Below are 17,678 nucleotides of genomic sequence, written 5' to 3' on the forward strand. Positions count from 1 at the left end.
ACATTGTGAGTCGCTTTCTTGCTCCTTATCCATTTTAGCACGGGCCCCTATAAGCTTATGCGTGTGTCAAAGTGCATAGTCTGCAAACCTACGTTCGCTGTACAGTAACACCCTTTTTTTTTTTACACTCGCCGTAACTTTGTGGCAGGTTTATTTTTACCACGATCGGCTTCCCTTTGCAAAGCCTGTAACCGTCCTTCTACAGAGACCCAAAATCTTGAAACCGCCGTCTGTGAGTTTGCTGACCAGGGACGACTCCTTTTTTAACCCAGGATGTGCCGAAAAAGCTGAGGCAAACGGCAGGCAGAACGCATTCTCCCGTAGTGTGATCCAATTTTAATAGATCAATAAAAGTAGAGGCTTATAGTTGATACACTCACAAGAAGTGCTCAATGCCTCAGTGATACCTCCATGACACAGCGTGCCCCATGGGTAGGCATTAATCAACAAATTGCCCTCAAACTGGCAGCCTAACCTTAAACAATCTGGGCAAGTGGGCAGACGCCTAAACGCTGGTCTTTGACTGAACCACTAATGAGCCACCTGTGCTGAAGCTGGGATATCCTTAAAACCTGACCGTTTGGGGGGTCGTGAGGACTGGAGTTGAGCACCCCTGACCTAAGAAGCTCTTTGCCTGCTGCTCTCCCCGCTGTTTCGTTGTCCCCTGCTGCTGGTGTCCCCGGTGCCTTCGACCTGCAACTCCATTGTAAGCCTACCCGCCATGGTTTCCGCCTTCAGCGTCCCTTGTAGTTAACCCACCGGTCTCCTTACCGAGCCTGGAGCCCCCCCAGCCTCTTACCCTGCTCCTTCCACTTCCCACCTAACCCCTTTCTGACCCCGCCGCTCGGGGAGGGGAGGTCCCGTGGTCACTGTGTAGGGGCATTCGTTATTGCCCCAATTTCGGGGGCCACATTTTTACCAAGCTGCTTGTGACTATCAAACAAAAGCCTCCAAACTCAATAAATAAAGCCCATGCTGCTTACATTGTTCCACTTCTAAATGGAGGTCTTTGGTTTTAGTCTCTCGAATGTGACTCAGCTGCAGGTACAAGTGATGCCTTTGCTTCCTTGGTACATGCTGAGACCGTGTGCAGACTCTATGTATAGAACAAACACTCACACCTCAATAAATCAAGAATATTTAACTCCTTCCAAAACGCTGAGATCCACATTTGTGACTGTCTGAGCTTTTATTAATAAATCAATGCAGATAATTTCGTAATGTGTAACCGGCGGCCAGAACATTTCAACACAAACTGCATTACCTCCCATGGTTTCTGCATTTTAATAAGTTTATTTAGTCTGGGCTGTAAAAGGGCTTGTTACACAGTTACAGTATAGTGTGCGGTACCGCAGCACATGGCAATGTTACAGACACAGTCCCTGCCCCGTGGAGCTTACAATCCATGCGTTTGGTGCCTGAGGCACAGGGAGATAAAGTGACTTACCCAAGATTCAGGGCCCTAGCTATAGCCGGCATGGGGAGGAGCGCACTCTAGCAGTCTGACCCGAAGGTCTTTCTTACTTCCGGTGTCTGCTGCTAGAGCGCACTCCTCACCACGTGCCGTCCTGCTCAGCCAGTGCTGATTTCTCTACCGGCTTCTGTTTAACACCGGGGATCTGCCGCCACCGCATACCATCACCCCGCCGCCTGTCTCTATTAGAGATGATGTGATGATGAGGGGGAGAGGTGATGTTGATGATGAGGAGGAGGGATGGTGAGGGAGAGGGAGAAAAAAAATAGCAGTCAGCATTAATATTAATTGGGCCCTGAATTTTTTTGCCCTGGGGCCCACGCATGTCCATCTACGCCACTGCCACTGCCAAAGTCACAAGGAGCTGCCACGAGAATTGATTCATGTTCCCCTGATTCACTCTGTGTCTTTACTCACTGAGCTGCTACCTTTAGCCCTAATACTGTGTAAAGTAGTTACTTTTATGCAAAGTCTTGTACATCAGATCTACTCTTCCATCCCCTGATCTTGTGTGTTGTTGTTTTTTTTTCTCCTCCAGACAGGAGTTTTCTTCTCACGCTGCGGTTTTTTTTTTTTTACTTTGGAAGTCCACGGGTTTGCCAAAATAAATAAGACATGGCTGAAATGGTCGTCCGTTACCTCCCGCTGCCTTTCCCCAGCACCTTCCATGTGTTCAGGTGTGCTGGGTATCCCCTGGTGCCACAGGTCCGCTGGCACCCTTTGTAAATAAATTCACACTATGGAAGATGCCAGTGACATGAGGATTCAGGCTGGTGACAAGTGTCCCTGGAAGGGAGGGGAAGGCCCGGGTGGGAGCAGCATTTAGAAGAGTGATTATCCCGGCGGTGTGTGATTGTAACGAGCCTCACGCCTGCCTGATTATACGACTTGGTGCAGGCAGGGAGTCGGGGGGGAAATTCCCTGAGGATTGTAGGATGCCTCTGGCATATCATTTCCATGTGTTTTTGTTTCTACCCGCTGAGCAGCGCCAGTCCCCTTAGCAACACTACTTACCATAGAACTGGGAAGTTTGGGGCCAGTTAATACTTTGTATCTGGATTATCTGCGCTCAAACTCTGAAATGCCGCATTACAGATGTGACCTCTCGCTGCGTCTACATTAGCTCAAGGGTCCCGCTGTGTACCAGGTGCTGAACTCCATCACTCGGGGGGTGGAATAATCATCTTTTTGGTTTTTTTTTTTATCGGGAAACAGTTTGTCAACAAAGGATCAGCAACACAGATTTTGTGTTAATGTCAACTTTGGGAGGCAGAAAAAGCGAACTTCAGCAACTTGTTTGCCTTCATTGTAAGGGGCAGATTCTCTAAGCGCCGGCGATCCTTGCGGGCGGACACGAAAAACCACATCGACGTCTATGGCGCTTCCGTGTCAGACCGCACGGATCTTAGAATGACCGTTTGATTCGGTGGTAGCGATCAGGCTACGGGTTATTGGTTTCTGTAGTGATGTGTTCCTCCTAGGCATCATACATCTCTCCGAATTATGGCTTTTTCTGTAGGGCTTGGGCCTTGGGCCCTTTTTAGTCTGACAGAAAATCTAAGCATGCCATCACCCCAAGGCTTGGCACCAGGAACGTTCCTGTGTGCCTGAAGTGGGAGACCCTGGTATAAATCTTCGTCCCCGCTAAATATGAGCGCTGCCTCCGGGAGCAGGACATTCGGACCTGTTGGATGTGGATAAGCCGAAAGCTCTTTAACTACTGGGCATGTACAGGGAGTGGATAGTTGGGTTGACTGACACTGGGTTTCCTTGACCAGGCTGCTCTCCTTGATCTTACGCACTTTTCCTCCCATGCGGTCAGAGGGGCAAGCAATGCATTGCAGCATTAATTTCACTACTGCAGTATGTTTGTGCAATGCAGCGGTAACAGGGGGTGTGGCATTCTGACACTGCTACCTGAAAAAGGGGTGCTAGGAAGGGGTGGCACTGTACTCTGTTTCCTCCGCTCTTAGATTTTGGAAGCCCTGAGGAATTCCAGCATGTATACCAGCGATGGCCAACTCTGTCCTCGGGATATCCCTGCTTCAGCACAGGTGCCTGTCAGAATGACTGAGCCACCTGTGCTGAAGCACAGAGATCCTTAAAACCTTACCTGTTGGTGACCCTTGTGCACTGGACTTGGCCACCCCTGAGGTAGCCAGACTATGTCTGGCATCAGCAATTTTAATTACAGTTTTTAAGGCCTTTTTATAGAACAGGTCGAGCTGATCCTTTTTTTTTTCACCATAAAATCATGATCTCTGTTCGCTGAAAATCTGATTTGCAGAATGTCCGCCCTTTGTCTTCCCTCCAGAAGATCCACGTCTCTGGCCACGTGAATTAAAATAACATTTAATTGGGCTTCTGCCTTCAACCCTTTCACAGTCCGAGTAGAGTTGTAAGCGTGGGTTAATGGCTTGCAGGGTGCTGGCTGGATATTTCAGTGCTTTGCATCACCTGTTTTATATTGCTGTGCAGGGAATGGATAATTTGCAGGTATGCAAGTATCGCTGATGTATCTGTCAGTCATGACACTGCTCTGCTCTCGTCACTGGCTCCTGCCTCCTCCTCCTGCTCGGCGGCTTCCCGTTACAGACCAAACGGCTTCACTCTCTGTCTTCCGAGAGCTGTGATCTGGTAACATTATATTTATATTAATATACGCCCTGCACCGACCGCATGTCGAGGGCAGCCCCATTGTACCGACTCTCGCACCCCTGAGGTGGGCATGTTGCGTGCTGTGAAACATTTTGGGGGTGGTCTTTGTTCCAAACTGTGTTAAATAGTCATAATTCAATATTTCTCGAATATAGCACAGCCCTTTTAGTAGTGCTGGTTAAATGATCTTAAGTGCTTCCAGAAGGCAGTGGACATTTCTACATTCAGATCTTACAATGTAATGATGAATACCAGGAAACCAAATCATATACTAGTTTCCCACTAACTAAGGCTTTATCATCCATAGAGGTACGGTTTAGCAGAATTATGAAGCTTTTTAGAGTATATTAGTAGAGGATGATATTTTAGTGGAGGTTCCGTGGTTCCAAAATCTGATTCATTACTCCGGAAATACTCTGCCCGGAGGAGTGGTACTCTGTGGTCATCGGATGTTACCTCTGGTGGAAGATGCCTGTCCCCCCGTGCAGGATCTCTCAGCCGAAGGGGCAGTTACTGCACACATAGGCCCCGGGTCAGTCAGTCTGAGTAACTGCTGTCCTGCAATGATTGGACAGACCCCATGTCCCTCTTCCTACAAGCTGCACGGAGCAGTGTGTGTATTCCCAGCCTGTGTAACCAGCTGCTGAGGTGTGTGTGTGTGTGTGTCTGTGTGTGTGTGTCTGTGTGTGTCATTAACAATCCATCTGCCGAGGCAACAGATTTATTGGGCTCCACACTAAACGCTCTCATCATGATGATGGCATTTCCAGCAGAGCAGATTTCACCAATCGGGCAAGGAAATATTGAGAACAATGTGAGCTGTAAGAAGCTGCTGAGAGACGCTGCCGTGCGAGAGCACATGCATTGGGGGTTTAATGGGAGCAGTAATCCTGCGCCTTGCTTGTGGGGGGGGGCACTGGGCATATTTTTGATATCTGTTGCAGCCTCCACTGTAGCAAAAAGTCTTGGAAGAATCACACCGACTAAGACACATTTTCCACGTAATATTACTGGGGCTTTGTAGCTGTACCTGTGAGCCCTGGATACACAGGTGGGATACCATGTCGCACCCATGGCTTGGGTCGGACACATGGAGTGATGCTGTCGTAGAGTTCCCTCCTCACACCACATCCTTCTGGGACAGTGCAAAGCTTAATGCTACCAGAACATGTCTGTTCCCTGGGCTGAGATGGGGGGGGGGGGGGGGGAGAGAGAATGTGGGGACCTTCAGGACTCCTCCTGGCACATGGATCTCTCCCTCCCCAGCCGTATGCCGACGCTTGGCTGCCATTGGGTTGCAGGTCTATTGCCGCCAGTGCACTGTTCCCTGATCTGGATTCAATTAGAGCTCAGCCCAATTAGTTTCCATTTGTATTCACATTTCACAGTGTAACGCTGCTCCTCTGTCTTCCCTTCATCCCGGATAAGGAATGCGTTAGGGAAGTGTCAGCCTGCGCAGTGTGTGGGCTCGGGTTTATATCAGGGAAAGCTATATTCAGATCCATCTGGGTTCAGGGAGGGTGGTCCCACCTCTCTGGTCAGGTTAGTGCTATATATCGCTCTTAACCCTTTACATTCCAGGTGGGAAGACCGTCCTCACTGCTCAGAGAGGTGCCGATATATACCAGTGCGGTGTTCCTCTTCCATGCAGTAATATGAGGACAGTATTGTTCAAATCTTAGCAGCTTTAGTAAAAGGGCTTCTGAGTACAGGGGTGCTGTGCCGGGGGGAGGCGCCTGTGGATGGGTGCTGTGCCGGGGGGAGGCGCCTGTGGATGGGTGCTGTGCCGGGGGGAGGCGCCTGTGGATGGGTGCTGTGCCGGGGGGAGGCGCCTGTGGATGGGTGCTGTGCCGGGGGGAGGCGCCTGTGGAGGGGTGCTGTGCCGGGGGGAGGCGCATGTGGATGGGTGCTGTGCCGGGGGGAGGCGCCTGTGGATGGGTGCTGTGCCGGGGGGAGGCGCCTGTGGATGGGTGCTGTGCAGGGAGGGGAGGCGCCTGTGGATGGGTGCTGTGCAGGGAGGGGAGGCGCCTGTGGATGGGTGCTGTGCAGGGAGGGGAGGCGCCTGTGGATGGGTGCTGTGCAGGGAGGGGAGGCGCCTGTGGATGGGTGCTGTGCAGGGAGGGGAGGCGCCTGTGGATGGGTGCTGTGCAGGGAGGGGAGGCGCCTGTGGATGGGTGCTGTGCAGGGAGGGGAGGCGCCTGTGGATGGGTGCTGTGCAGGGAGGGGAGGCGCCTGTGGATGGGTGCTGTGCAGGGAGGGGAGGCGCCTGTGGATGGGTGCTGTGCAGGGAGGGGAGGCGCCTGTGGATGGGTGCTGTGCAGGGAGGGGAGGCGCCTGTGGATGGGTGCTGTGCAGGGAGGGGAGGCGCCTGTGGATGGGTGCTGTGCCGGGGGGAGGCGCCTGTGGATGGGTGCTGTGCCGGGGGGAGGCGCCTGTGGATGGGTGCTGTGCCGGGGGGAGGCGCCCGTGGATGGGTGCTGTGCAGGGAGGGCAGGCGCCTGTGGATGGGTGCTGTGCAGGGAGGGGAGGCGCCTGTGGATGGGTGCTGTGCAGGGAGGGGAGGCGCCTGTGGATAGGTGCTGTGCAGGGAGGGGAGGCGCCTGTGGATGGGTGCTGTGCAGGGAGGGGAGGCGCCTGTGGATGGGTGCTGTGCCGGGGGGAGGCGCCTGTGGATGGGTGCTGTGCAGGGAGGGGAGGCGCCTGTGGATGGGTGCTGTGCCGGGGGGAGGCGCCTGTGGATGGGTGCTGTGCCGGGGGGAGGCGCCTGTGGATGGGTGCTGTGCCGGGGGGAGGCGCCTGTGGATGGGTGCTGTGCAGGGAGGGGAGGCGCCTGTGGATGGGTGCTGTGCAGGGAGGGGAGGCGCCTGTGGATGGGTGCTGTGCCGGGGGGAGGCGCCTGTGGATGGGTGCTGTGCAGGGAGGGGAGGCGTCTGTGGATGGGTGCTGTGCAGGGAGGGGAGGCGCCTGTGGATGGGTGCTGTGCAGGGAGGGGAGGCGCCTGTGGATGGGTGCTGTGCCGGGGGGAGGCGCCTGTGGATGGGTGCTGTGCAGGGAGGGGAGGCGCCTGTGGATGGGTGCTGTGCCGGGGGGAGGCGCCTGTGGATGGGTGCTGTGCAGGGAGGGGAGGCGCCTGTGGATGGGTGCTGTGCAGGGAGGGGAGGCGCCTGTGGATTGGTGCTGGGCAGGTGGGGAGGAGCTTGTGGATGGGTGCTGGGCAGGGGGGGGAGAGGCGCCTGTGGATGGGTGCTTGGCAGGGGGGGGGGAGGCGCCTGTGGATGGGTGCTTGGCAGGGGGGGGAGGCGCCTGTGGATGGGTGCTGGGCAGGGGCGGGAGGCGCTTGTGGATGGGTGCTGTGCAGGGGGGTGGAGGCGCCTGTGGATGGGTGCTGTGCAGGGGGGGGTGGAGGCACCGGTGGGTGCTGTGCAGGGGCAGGCGATTGGCTGCTTTAACCTATTAATCATATTATTATAGATTTCGTAGCGATCATCCCATGCTAATATTTTGATATATTATTTTACTAGGCTCACAAAACTTCAGTTCTTAAGGCAGAGTTGTAACAGCCCCCTGACTGAAACCTTGAGAAAGCGTTTCAATACGCGGAACGCGCGCGTCGGCTACTTTCATGCACGTGCACGAGCAGGAATCAAACACAAAGGCAGCACACTGCTCGCACGGCGATGCTGGATTCTTGCTCCTGCCAGAGGGAGACCGTAACCCCAGTATACGGTAGTGGTAGTCTCCCGCTTTTAGGTCCACTAGGTATGGTTTGTTCTTTTACTTGTATAGACTACATAATATAGTCTACTGGCTAAATACAGTTTCTGGTTTAGCAGATAGGACTGGGTTATAGCGGTCAGTGCTCATTCATGAATATGGGCAATTGGTATACAAACTACCACACCGCTGACTAACTTTCATCTATTACTGCAGAAGTACTGATTACACATGCTCAACATTAGACCAACTTGGTCACCAGTTAAAGTGTGTGATCAGAGCTGGAGTGCAAAGAGCTCAATGGGCACATTCACTCTGCCGCACAGTACCACATGTTTGTTCTGGTGGCCATATTGGTTATTAGAGCAACACCCCAATAGAACACTCTATTATTCAGTGCCGGTACCCTGTAGCTCACTACCACATGTATCAACGGATAGGAGAGCTCGAATAGTTATACAGGCTGTTATGTCACCAACAGCGTACAACTAATTAAGAGCTTAAGATTTGCTACAGAAGTTAGGTTATCACTTGGATACTGAGATATGAGACATTTGCACACGCCTCTATTGCCATAACTCCTCCTATATACCTAGTCAGACCTCAGCAAGGGATGTCTGTATACCAGACCCCTTTCAGATCGTTGATTCAATGAAGCTCAACTATTTGTTTTAATAAGTGATCCAGAATGCCTCCAGCACTTGACATAGGATCAGCAGCTTGTGTCCAAAGTCTATCTATTTTAATCACCATTATTTTAGATATTATGATCATTAAAGATTAATTTTAATTCATATACCAATAAGCAGAGGGGTTTGAGTGCTACAAGTTGGGTTACTTGTCTTCGTTTTGTTCTCTCTGTTTTACCAGTAAGTAATACATTGGAGAGTTACCTCTCGTTTTCAAGTGTCCTTGGGCACAGAGTTATAACAATACATGATTACATTAAAAAAACAGTTAGACAGTCAATTCACAGACATTTCATGGACAGATAGTTGGAAAATTGGGTGCAGGGGATAAAAGGGCTGGTGAGTTTCAGATTGAAATAGGGAAGCTTTAGCATCAGCAAACGGCTCACAGCCTTTTGCTGCCCTTAGGCTATGCCAAAGGCTGTCCACCTTTGGAGAGACACAGATGTACACTGAAGGGGTTCAGAATGAATGCAGCTACAAATAAAAAGTTCTTTGTCCTCTTGGCTCATTAACCTTCCAGTGGGTGGGGTTGAGTTTCCACAAAGTACAAGCAAATGTTAACCCTTAGCACGCTGGTCCTGTCCTGTGGATTGGTTTTGGGATCCTTGGTTTATACAAATGTGCACTGTGATGTATAAGATTTTACTCTTCTCTTTCTTCTCCTTCTTCTCCTCATCCTCATCATCGAAAGCCCTTCCGGCATCAAATAGCCAGTACTTCCCAATCCTTTTAAAACCCGGCGCCACAAAAAAAAGTGTTTGGGCTCTTGTCCCCCATTCTGTGTGTTTGGTACGTAAAATTGTCCACGGTTTAGGAATAGGTCCCCGTCCCCCCCCCAAAAAATCCTCAGTTTTAAAGATTAAGGATTCCACATAGTGGCATATATTAACTGGTTTATTGATGCAGGAAAACGGTCACTATTTTTAACCCCTTTCTTTTTCTATTTTGACACTTTGGCCTTCTTTCTGTGCCTGTCCATCGCGGCACTAAGGTTGGGAAGCACTGGGTTAGTGTGTATGTATTAGTTGTGTATACGCACACAGTAAATTTGTCTGTCCTTTGCACACACATACTCAACCCTCCCTTCTCTGCCTCCCCCCAGGTATGGTCTGAACATGCGTTGCTTGGCAGCTCGGGTCAACTATAAGACTCTTATCTTTATCTGCTCCCTATTCACCCTGGTGACTGTCCTGCTTTGGAATAAATGCTCCTCCGTTGACCACACCTACCCCCTCCCCTGGGACCCCAAGACGGACGTGCATGCAGACAGCTTGGAGAAGCGGGCGGTGGCTTCGGAGAGCAACACGGCCAATGGGCAGCCTCGATCGGAGGAGGCGTCACCCCAGGAGCAGCAGAAGGCCCCGCCCCTGGTGGGGAGCAAAGGGACGGGGCTGAGGTTCGAGGAGATAGACTGCGTGATTAACGAGGATCGGACGGTGCGGTGCCGGAAGGAAGGGGCGGAGGTTTACATGCCCTTCTCCTGGGTGGAAAAGTACTTCGAGGTGTACGGTAAAATTGCTCAGTACGACGGCTTCGACAGGTTCGAGTTCTCCCACAGCTACTCCAAAGTATATGCCCAGCGCGGGCCCTATCACCCAGATGGGGTATTCATGTCCTTTGAGGGGTATAACGTGGAGGTCCGAGACCGGGTGAAGTGCATCAGCGGCATAGAAGGTAATGTGGGCGCCGGAGATGTCTGCTCACAAAAAAAGTGATACTTTGTGTCTTTCGTGAGGATACATAGTGACGTATATGTATATGCAGGGCTCGACAAATGCAATCGCCCGCTCGCCTGGGGGGGGGCGAGTCATACCAGCGGCGTCTCCTGGAATTCTCCTGTTTCTCCCCCTGCAACTTCCGTGTCTCCCTTCTAACTCCCGTCAACATGTTGCCATGAAAACGGGACACTAATGGATGTCTTGACGTCATGTAGCGTCATGGTAACGAAGCATCATTTCACGCCGCGCAGCCATGTTTACGGGAGTTACAGGAGAATGCCAGGAGACTCTCCGCCTGTAAGACTCGTGAGCGGGTAACATTTATTTATATATATATATCTGCAATTTTCAGTCACTAATAGACAGTGTTCGACAAACCTATACATTTGCACGCCCCGGGCGAGTGGATTTAACATCGTGGCGAGCTCCTATTGGCCCAAGCAGCATACGTGTGGTACTAGGTGGCGAGTAGATTTTTTTTTTGGTGATTTGTCGACCACTGATTATAGAGATATCATCAGTATAAGGAAATCTTATTTTCATGCTACTGTAAATACAATATATTCACCATTAACATTGTTTAGGTACAAATGTGATCTAGATGACTAGAGCCAACATTTACCCACCTCCATGCTGAGGCCGACGTGTTTGGGTCTCACGCAATGCTCTACGACGGGGGTCCCCAAGGGCACACTTGAGACCTCAGGAGAGAGTGGCGGGCACCAAACAATTAACGTGTTTACACACTACACTTAGCTTTGGGGAGGTCTCGAGTGCACGAGAGAGAGGCACGCAGCAGCTGTCGTCAGCACTGCGTCGCTGGTTCCCACAAGGCTTGGTGGGCACCGCGTTGGGGGGGGACCTGTGCTCTACGGTAAACGTCATTCCAAAGCCATCAGAGACGGTGTCCATGGCCCTGTAGAAATTAGTGCGGACTGTGCCTGTGTTGACGACAAAGGCCGCTCTACTGTCGTATAACTCCCAGAAGGCTGTAGTTATATGTTCCCTCCACTACTGAGGTGAGGAGTAGGTCCTGAGGGCAGAGCAGGGGACGTGCAGCGTCTTTGGCAGAGCTGTCAATGTGTCACTCCAGGGTTTCAAATAGAAAAGTTGTGGTTCTCCAGCCACTCTACAACCAGGGAAAAATAGTCAAACAATAGTGGTTCTCCTGCTCACGTAAGGCCTTCGTGGACGGCCCAACAAAGTAGTGTGGGAGTGACGAGGCGGGCACAAGGGACAAGTGCAAAAAATATTTAATCGGCCAAAAATCTGCCGTTTTGGATGTAACATGCAAATCCCTCACCTTGATAAAGGTAGCATGTTGCAACCAAAACGTGGTGTTTTTGGCTGGTTAAATCCTTTTTTTTGCATAAATCCGTTGTGCCCGTCTCTTCGCTCCACATAACTATGCAGATTAAGGGAGAACGGGTGTGGAGAAGAGGGGAGGGCCAACTGTCTTGTGAAGGGCTGGCACTGTCCAGAAACTTCCCCAATCTCCTGTGTGCCGATCCTGTATCGGTGTGCCTGTGTTCTCCCTTTTTGTATTTATATTTATCTGTGCCTGTGTATTACCTGTGTGTGCTTATTCTGTAAAGTGCTGTGTACATGGTCACTCTCTCCCCGCCCCCTCACACTTCCCTGTGCTCTTGCCTTCCCACAGGGGTACCTTTATCCACGCAGTGGGGGCCGCAGGGATACTTCTACCCCATCCAGATTGCCCAGTATGGTCTGAGCCACTACAGCAAGAACTTGACCGAGAAAGCCCCCCACGTGGAGGTGTACGAGAGGGCGGGTGGAAGGAACGGGGGAACAGTGGGGGCGTGGAGTGTCCCCAAGGGGACCTCTGTCACCGCAGTGTATGACCAGACCAGGGGCAGCCACGTCAAGCACTTTGTGGTTCCAGGTGAGTGACTGGGATCAAGGGCCAGGGGGGATTTAATGAATGGGAATACAACCTCTACCATTGCCAGAGCGATGCCGGGAATGAGCAATGCTGGGTGCACGGATACCATAACCATACAATGTTACACTGCGATCCCAGACCAACAGGGGCATGGATACCGAGCGAGATACACCAGCACGTGATCGGTTACAGGATAAGACACGGTTACTAATGTTAGACCATCTTTAATGTGCCAAATAAGGACAGAGAATGTGGGCCGCCGCTCTAAATCCCTGGATCATCTCTCACAGCTCAGATAATCCACAGACTCCCTCTCTTCATACATTGCTAGATACAGGGCTCTACTGTAATGTGTGATACACTGTTACTGATCTTAATCCAAGGCTTGCGTGATATATTAGTAACAGTGTGTCATTAGCACGAGTTCTCCTGGCTCATCTGGGGTCAGGCTGGCCGCCTCTGGAAAGCTTTCCTGGGTCCAGCAGCACGAGACCTCAGGACAGTAACATACAATGCAGGGTAAATGTACATTGCAGCTCAACACTTTGCTAAGAGCATCTTCCACTGTATGATGGCAAAGTAGCTCTATACACTTCTATCCTCCAACTCTCGGCATATAAACGGGTAAACTCTCTGTTCCGTCTGATCCAGGCGTGTTCGTTACCTGGAGCACCGGGCAACTGTGTGTTTTGGCAAAGCAGGACTGAGCTGATTGGTTAATGATGGCCCAATTTAACAAAAGTGCAGCGAGGATCTTCTGTGTTGTTCTAAGTATTGATAACATGGGGGGGGAGGTCTGGTCCTCTTGCTTTATCCACTAGGGTCTCTGCTGGAGGGACAAAGGAGACTTCATCGTCTCCTAAAGTAATTGACTTGTTAATCCTTACTGGTATTGATCTTCGGAGCAGAAGTACATTACAAGCTTATTAAAGAGGCAGAATGGGAGAGGTGTGAGACAGGACGGAGGTTCTGCACAGGCCTCAGGAGGCGGAAACCAGAGAAGAGGGGACGGGGGGGAAGGAGAATTGAATAGAGTCCTCTTCCAGAGGCTAAACATCTGACTCCTCTAATGGGTTTATTTCACTTTTCTATTCACATGCAAATAGGCTCCTTCATCTGGTGAAGTGTTACCCTGTTGTATAGGGGGTGCTGTGAGTACATATGGAGGAGGCTCCCCTCACGTACCCCAAGTCCAGAGGAAATTAAGTAATAAATGTAAGTGCTCAGCACACTCAGAATATTACACTGGGTGTTGGCGTGACTGGGATACACACAGAAATAGAACACACAGGCACATATTGACTAAATCTTCTGGATGGCAGAGATGTGGACACGCGTGATAAACAAACATTGATGTCCGATCAGCACCACTTGGTCCACTCGGTATGCCCATTTTTCTATCTGTTGTGGATCCCGGACCCTGTTAAATGCTTTGTTTTTCTTAATATTTGGGATACCCTTGTGTTTTATCCAGACCCTTTGTTGGGAGGCTAATCTATGGATCTGCCATTCTTTCTGTGAAGAAGCAATTCCTTTCCCATGAGGCTCCCACCTTTCAGTTTGCAGAGCCATGGCCTCTTGTTCCGGCACTTTTCATTCCCTCCTGCATCTTGCTGACTCACTTGAAATCTCCAGGTTGCAGGCTCTTTACCACTCCCATCTTTCTTTTCCCGCAGAGAATTCGGAGGGAGCTTCGCTGACGCTGGGGAACACGAGAGACTTCATCCTGTCTTTGGATCTGAAGTTCCTGACCAACGGCAGTGTCTCTGTGGTGCTGGAGACCACTGAGAAGAACCAGCTGTTCACCGTACACTACGTCACCAACTCGCAGCTCATCGCCTTCCACGACCGTGATGTCTACTATGGTGTGGGATCCCGAACAGTCTGGAGCACGTTGACCCGTGACCTGGTGACAGACCTGAAGAAGGGGGTTGGACTGTCCAACACCAAAGCTGTGCGCCAAACCAAGATCATGCCGAAGAAGGTGGTCCGGATCGTGGTGAAGGGCAGCGGCTTCCTGGACAATGTCACCATATCAACCACCGCCCACACCGTCGCGTTCTTTGCCGCCAGTGATTGGCTGGTGAGGAACCAGGATGCCAAGGGCGGCTGGCCAATCATGGTGACTCGCAAGCTGGGGGAGGGTTTCAAGGCACTGGAGCCGGGGTGGTACTCCGCCATGGCTCAGGGGCAGGCCATATCCACGCTAGTCCGTGCCTACCTACTGACCAAGGAGCAGCGGTACCTGGACTCCGCGCTCAGAGCGACCACCCCGTTCAAGCTGCCCTCAGAGAAGCACGGGGTGAAAGCCACCTTCATGAATAAATACGACTGGTACGAGGAGTACCCCACCACCCCCAGCTCCTTTGTACTGAACGGGTTTATCTATTCCTTGCTGGGTCTGTATGACCTGAAGGAGACCGCAGGGGAGAAGCAGGGGAAGGAGGCGCGGCTGCTGTACGAGCGGGGGATGGAGTCCCTGCGTGCCATGCTGCCTCTTTATGACACGGGCTCCGGCAGCATCTATGACTTGAGACACTTCATGCTGGGCACAGCCCCTAACCTTGCCCGCTGGGACTACCACACCACCCACATCAACCAGCTGCAGCTCCTTGCCAGCGTGGACGGGTCTCCGATCTTCAGGGATTTTATCCGGCGCTGGAAGACTTACCTAAAAGGGGGCAGAGCCAAGCACAATTAGAGAGGTTGAAAAATCACAGCAAGGAACCAAAAGCTGCCATGTTTACTACAGGTGCATTCTCTGCCTGGCTACAAAATCTCTCCCCTCTGTATGTTCCACGCCTGAGAATCCCCGCCCCCCTCCTGTATCTCAAAGTGTGTTAAACATGCTAGTATTTATATTCAATATTAGTTTGGGTTTGTTTAACCTAGAAAGATACCAGAGACTTTTATATGAAAATTCCAAAGATTTGGGTTGAATTATTCCTTATTTCCCTGGGGGCTGCTGACCCTGTGATGTCATTAAAGCAAAGAAGGCCGTTATAATGTATAAAAATGTCAATTTAAAAAAATGAGGGCAGAAGGGATAGATTTTCCAATAATATGACTGAAATGTAGGGTAGTGTAGTGTAAATATGTTGTAATGACAATCGTGTGGGGTAGTTGTCTTTCAATGACATCACAGACTGGACTTCAAAAAAAATCTACCTTTCTCTTTGGATTTTCTTTTCGTATTCGAACTAATATTAAACACAGAATACTAGTCTTCCTGTCTAATGCACTTTAACCACGTTATGGCATAGAAACGCATCCCAAAAACGGGAACCCCCCCTGGAGCATGTACACTCCAGTGGGGCTCAACCCCTAGTCCTCAAGCTTCCCCCCCCCTGCTTCAGCACTGGTGGATATCCTGAAAACCTGACCCGTTGGGGGTGGCTTCAGGACTGGAGTTGTGCACCCCCTGGTCTGTCATTGTAAGAATTAGTGGGGCTGTGTCTGTTCCTGCTTAAAACAAAGGGGGACACTTCTCTCCGGCTCATTTTGTACCCGCTACAAAACCAGATACCGGGTTATTTTTTTAATATAGATTTTATTTATAAAAAATAAAAAGTGGGATGCGAGTTTGTAAAACTGAAAAAGTATAGGTCGACTCCCCCTGCGCCATCACAATCAGCGGGGCTCCTTAAAGCGGCAATGCTGCTTAAGTGTCATTCACCGAAGGTCCTCGCAGTACACGGTGACCGGTGCTGATAACGCACAGGTAACGATGCACTAACTTCCATTCAATTGATTATCATTTTTTTTATTATTATTATTATTGCCTTTCTTTTACTTTGAAAGGACTTCCCTCGATCTCCCACAACAGTGCTAACCCCTGGTTATCATCCAGGACAGGGGGTGGTCAATGCTAGTCCTCGAAGGGCCACCAACAGGTCAGGTTTTCAGGATATCCCTGCTTCAGCACAAGCGGCTCAATCAGTGGCTTAGTCCGGCTGAGCGCCCTGTGCTGAATCGGGGATTTCCTGTAAACCTGACCTGTTAGTGGCCCTTGAGGACTGGCGTTGGTGGAGGAGCAGTCACGGCTTGAATGTCCAGTTTGTAGGGCCCCCTGGTTTTCATGCATCAGAAGTCCGTGCTCTTGTATTTGCAGACATGGGGGAGTACAGGAAGTGATGCTGGACACGCCCTGCCTTGTTTGGTTGATCACAATGTGGATAATTCTTTGGGTTTTCATCAGACTTTTTACTTATTTGAGCTGCAACAACCAGCCTGACTGCACTGCACCGCATGTTCTTTTTAGCGTAGTATTCTGACGGTCAGCGGGAGTTCTCTGTCAGGACAATGCTGATATAATAACCTGTGTTTACACGAGTTCCCCATGAGGTAATTGCTACATTTTTGGTGCTCTGATAATGAGTCACTGTGATACTCTGCGACCCAACAAGCACTCTGACCCACGTAGGGTCCCTAAGGGGGACATGGGGACACCGCTGGCAGACGCACACGGGGCAGAATGTGTTCCCAGGGCTGTGCACTGCAGGTATCGCTCTTACCCTCGCCCTCTCTCCCATTCATTCTGCCCTGTTCGGGGTACAGCCGACTGACCCAAAGTATTCATACATTCAATGACAATGTAAGTTTAACTTCCCCATGAATTTGCGATGAAATAGATGTATTCCTGAGAGGTGGATACAGATAAATATTAATACCAGTCTGAGTCTGTTATACAGTCCTGTGTATGAAAGCTCTGTACTGGAATGATCAAACAATGAGAGAGCCTAATTTCCACTGTACCAGAGGCAAGGCGTGCGCACGCCATGCCAGGAGGGGCAGAAGCTACTTCACATCCCCTGGGTGTATCTGTACGTGTTTCGTTGTTTGACTCCATGATCGTCTACATGTGGGGTATACACCATGTGTTTCTGAATGTGTGTGTACTTTCAGTGATATGTACATGCACATATATATATATGCAATACTTTGTTTACCGGATGCCTTGTGGTGAGGCGGTCCTTTTGTACAAGCTGTATAGACTTTGTATTCTTAAGCACAGTGTGCCCATGATCATTTTATACACAGTGAGATATTTTGCAGAGACTAAGGTACCTACCCCTATGTTTATAGAACAGATAAACAGATCGGCGTTCATGCTTCATGTAAAGCTGCTTTATAAGATTGTAAAATAAACATTTTATGAAATGATTGTTTTGGTTTTTATTTAATTTTTTTGGCCTTCCCACAACTAGTACAAAACGTGGAGAACCCAAGCGCATCTATTGTACTCAATACTGTGATAATAATAAAGTGAATAATACATAATGATGTGTGCTCAACATGTAAACTCAAGATCCAAGTGGAAGATGCACCCGCTTCTCTGAGGCCGCTTCAGCAAAGAGACCTTACAGACATTTTTCGGGGTGGCGTTGAAGCATATGTAGGATATACATGTGCTTGCTAAGTTACGCTCCAACACCACTCCGAAAATTCCCACAAATAGGAGCAGGTGACAAAATGGCAATGTGCCCAAAATGAAAAAAAAAAAATCATTTTATTTTAAC

General features: G+C 50.5%; 1 protein-coding gene across 6 annotated transcripts in view; it reads left to right on the plus strand.

The window, feature by feature from the left end:
• The window catches only part of GLCE (glucuronic acid epimerase), a 42,219-nt gene extending 24,897 nt beyond the window's left edge, over positions 1-17,322 (plus strand). For 5 of the 6 annotated variants that reach the window (XM_075575420.1, XM_075575423.1, XM_075575421.1 and 2 more), the window contains 3 exons: positions 9,641-10,212; positions 11,917-12,159; positions 13,836-17,322. In XM_075575420.1, the coding sequence (XP_075431535.1) occupies positions 9,654-10,212; positions 11,917-12,159; positions 13,836-14,860 (1,827 nt within the window). In that variant the 5' untranslated portion in view covers positions 9,641-9,653 and the 3' untranslated portion in view covers positions 14,861-17,322. Of the gene's footprint in view, positions 1-9,640; positions 10,213-11,916; positions 12,160-13,265; positions 13,375-13,835 lie in introns of all 6 variants that reach the window. The other variant, XR_012788876.1, reaches the window with a different exon arrangement.
• Positions 17,323-17,678: the final 356 nt, after the last annotated feature.

This window comes from Ascaphus truei, chromosome 18 (assembly GCF_040206685.1).
Source record: "Ascaphus truei isolate aAscTru1 chromosome 18, aAscTru1.hap1, whole genome shotgun sequence".
In the NCBI taxonomy this organism is placed as follows: Eukaryota; Metazoa; Chordata; class Amphibia; order Anura; family Ascaphidae; genus Ascaphus; species Ascaphus truei.